The 4,029-nt window shown below is 31.2% G+C and overlaps 1 protein-coding gene across 1 annotated transcript; it reads right to left on the bottom strand.

The window, feature by feature from the left end:
- Positions 1-2,653: 2,653 nt before the first annotated feature.
- On the bottom strand, positions 2,654-3,531 carry LOC105126131 (dirigent protein 22-like). The gene has a single exon (XM_011026886.1). It carries the CDS (start codon positions 3,455-3,457, stop codon positions 2,873-2,875), a length of 585 nt encoding a protein of 194 aa, XP_011025188.1. The 5' UTR covers positions 3,458-3,531; the 3' UTR covers positions 2,654-2,872.
- Between the last annotated feature and the right edge of the window lie 498 nt (positions 3,532-4,029).

The following is a 4,029-nucleotide window of genomic DNA, read 5'->3' as shown; positions in this document are numbered from 1 at the left end:
GTAGCTCTACTTGAATCGTGGGGATTCTCTCTTTTTGCCTACCCATCGAGATAATACCAAGGACGGTTTGTATTTTTTCATGGCAGTCTTGAAGGTCTGAACCAATTGGAGAGTGCCACCTACTACCGACCAGGGACCATAACATGGGTTGATCAGAAAAATAATGAAGCAAAAGCTTAGAATTTAGCGAAGCAGAAACGAAAAAGGAACATCTGATTGGGAAAGTTGAGTGCTGCCATGGTGGTCCAAATCAGCTTTGATAGCTTTATCCATCCTCTTTAAATTCTTACTAGTAAGGAAAGGGATGTGGATATTCCCCGTTTATGAACTTGTGTTCGTTAAGGATTGTTTAGGACGCGGTATTATCTATGTTTATAAAAAAAAATTAAAATTATTTTTTATTTTTATTAAAATTTAATATATTTTAGATTATGTTGATATATTAATATTAAAAATAAAAAAAATATTAACATGTATTTTGATACAAAAAATTATTTGAAAAGTAACTACTACCATACTGTGAAGTACATATATTTCTTCCTCTTTATGGGTTTTTGCGTTAGGTTTTATTTGATATTGTATTTCATGTATTAATTTTAAGTGATATTTAAATTATTTTTTATTTTATTAATTTTTTTTATAATTCCATGTTTTTTAAAATGTTTTTATAAGAGGAAAAATATATCAAAATATTAATTTCATGTATTTTCGTATAAAAACGTTAATTTTTTTTTAAACATGTATCTCACGTTGAAGTTTGATTTTTATATATATAGTTCGTTGAAGATGAATCATGATATTAATTCATTTCAAGAATAAATTATAATAATATTTTATAATATTGTAATTTAGATTTTTGTGATATAAATTTAAAGATTCCTTGGCAATTAAAAAAGATAATTTAATATTGAAATTAAACCATGACTCTAGATCCTTTCAGCATCATCATCAACATGATTAATGAAGTGATGATGAGATGAATCTTTATGTACATTTTACACGACATTCCCATTTGGTGTCCTCCCATTTGCAAGCACGTGACAAATATTATTTTTGAAGGCCCACATGAGATGTTATCCATGGTGATGTTATTATCCCAAGCGGCTCTTCTGCCAAACTCCACTAAAGGTCAATAATGAAGTTTCAAATATTTGTATCTAGAACTTTCAAGATGACCAATTGATAACATCACCATGGTATCATTTTATTCTATCTTTATCTCCTTAAAGAAAAAAGAAAATGGATTGCTCTAAATATTTCATAAATATTCTTGAAGTGCTTCGTCCCCCTTGGGTCTTAGGCAATGATTTGCATCTCAATCTTTATATATTATATTATGATAATTATATATGATCTAACAAACTCAGCTTTCTTGAAGATGGATTCTCTGCTAAAAATTCCCGATACTTTATGTGGGTCTTTATATTGCATATGAGATTTATTAAAGGCTGCTGTGTGCTGGATTTGCAGGAGCTTGAAGCTATAAAATTATGTTTTCCATGCTGTGTGATCTTTGATTCTGAGGAGACCTTGAAGAATCCAATTCAACAGGGTTCAAAGTGAGATCGAAATAAGTTAATTTGGGCGGCCAAGTCTTCGATCCAACAAGATGGGATCCAGCTTCAACCTTATTAACAGGCCTCATTGAGGCCCATAATGTTCATGCAAGATGTTAAATGCAATGTCAATCGAGCGAATCCAAGTGTAATTTATAACCCCCTTTTGTGGTTGAGACTTGAGCTTGAAGCCCGTGACTAATATAAAAAATTGCCCCCAATAATCCCTTTTTCCATGTGTTTTCCACTCCACTCGTTCATGATCAAGTCCGACAAGAACAAAATGGTTAGCTTTTCTTAAGAAGAATATCTCTTCTTTTAATAATTGTTATTCAACTCACTAATCAATTTGACGATTAATTGTCAATTTAAGATATATAGATCTGGGATGAGTTAAAAAAATTAATCTTATTAAATTTAATTGATTAAAATAAGAATTAATTTGATTTTTTAATTAAAATAACATTGCTCTAATTTTTTAAAAAGTTCTTTAAATAACATTAATCTTTATTTTTATTGACCTGAACCAGCTTGAGTTGATGCTATACTCAAGTTACGATCCAAGCTTTTAATCAAATTATGTGCCGCTGGATTTTATAATTATACTTTCAAGACAAGACTAAATTAATGTGATAATGAAAACTTGAAAGTTAAGATAAGACATGATTATATATTTGCTTTAGGTGGCTGAATTGGATTTGAAATTGTTAAATAAAATATATTAGTGAAGAAAAATATTAAAATGATTTTTTTAAAATAATTCTATATGATTTTAATATGAATATTTTAAATTTATATTAATTTTTTTATTATTATTCTCCTGGAGTTAGATTTGAGATCAGGCATCATGTGCAATTATTAAAATCCATTGAAGACAAAAAATCTCTTAATAAAGAAGAACAATCTCTTTACTTAAAAAGTTTTGAAGTATACCTACTATGACTTGTTTTATCTGGATGGTTAGCGATCAACATGTGTTGACGGATCTTATCAGGACATGATCAGCATCATATCTAGACCAAAGACTTTTTAACTGCTGCATGATTAATGGTGCACTAGAAAGCAAAGAAATATGTAATAGGAGATTTGAATTTTTAATAATTCTCAAGGAAAATTAAAGGGTAAATACATAAGGACTCATGAGAAATATTAAATTCTAAATAAATTGCCCGAAACGAAGGCAATTACACCACCAGCATGGAAGCAAGCATCGAAAGAGGTCAACATCATTGAAAATGGATTGTAGAACCTCGTAAATTAAAGCAAATATAATCGAATAAAAACCAAGCAAAAGAGGTAAGAAAAGGATCTAATCATCAATAATGAAAAACATAGACATTATACTCAACTGTAGCATCTCCTGTCTTGAGATCAACCATGTGTGTTCTTGCCTGAACATAACCTCTAGCAAACCGGAAAAGTCCACTTCCTCCGATCACTGGCATCTCTCTCACCGTCGAGAACACTTCGTTCCTCCCTAGAACAGTGATAGTGCTACCATTATACTTACCTTCAATAAAAGCAAGGTTCATGGCCATTAACAAGCCAAGATCTTGTTGTGATGCCTGTGCATAAAACCCTTGCGCCTTTCCTACCAACCTTGAGCTCATTTCAGGCCCTAAGGTTAAAGGGTTATCGATCATTCTCACTAACCCAAAAGCTGTTATTGAAGTGTTCAATGGTGGCACAACTTGGATGGAACTAGGGTTAGGGCCTGTAAGGATGTCATGCCAGTATACTTTGAAATGGCTGAGCTTTTCTTTCTTGAGCCCTAATAGCTTCCTGTCCATGCTTCTCACAAATTCGTGATCTTGATCTCCATTGACCAAAATTGTGGAAAAGGAAAAGATGAGTGAGAGAATGATCATGAATTTGGGAGCAAAGATGGGAACTCTAGCCATGGAGAGAGATATGGGAATTGAAAAATTTCGGGGAAATATTTTAGTGGGGGTGATGATGGAGAGGACTTTAACTTTGAGTATGCCAGAAACTTGTTCTGTATATAGTGATGATGGAGAAGACTTTAACTTTAAGTATGCCAGAAACTTATTCTATCTATAGTGGATTTTGCAGTAAATCATCTAGAATCAGTGATTGACGTCTATCATGTTCTTTTAACCTATTGTGCCTTTCATATTTTACTCTGTCATTATACTCCATCAGTGAATATATTACTGATAAAATAATTAATAAAATATAAATTATCGAGGAAATATTTTTCAATGAACTTTAACCTTCGATGATCCTGTCGGTAAAAGTCAGGCCGAAGAAATTAGTGTCCAACTATCGACATAATATTTTGTCGATATATTACAAATTTCTGACAATACTTATTTTAGGCCAAAACTAGATTTTTTTCTTTATTATTTTTATTTTTATTGTACTTCTCTGGCATTAGTATCTTCAAAACTTTATGCAGTTGTTTTTTAGAGTTGTCAAAAACACATTTTTGATATAATATAAATTTAGATCG

This window comes from Populus euphratica, unplaced genomic scaffold (assembly GCF_000495115.2).
Source record: "Populus euphratica unplaced genomic scaffold, PopEup_1.0 scaffold75.1, whole genome shotgun sequence".
NCBI classification, from domain to species: Eukaryota; Viridiplantae; Streptophyta; class Magnoliopsida; order Malpighiales; family Salicaceae; genus Populus; species Populus euphratica.
The sequence above is the reverse complement of the archived record's forward strand: the minus strand, read 5'-3'. Positions and strand labels throughout refer to the sequence as shown.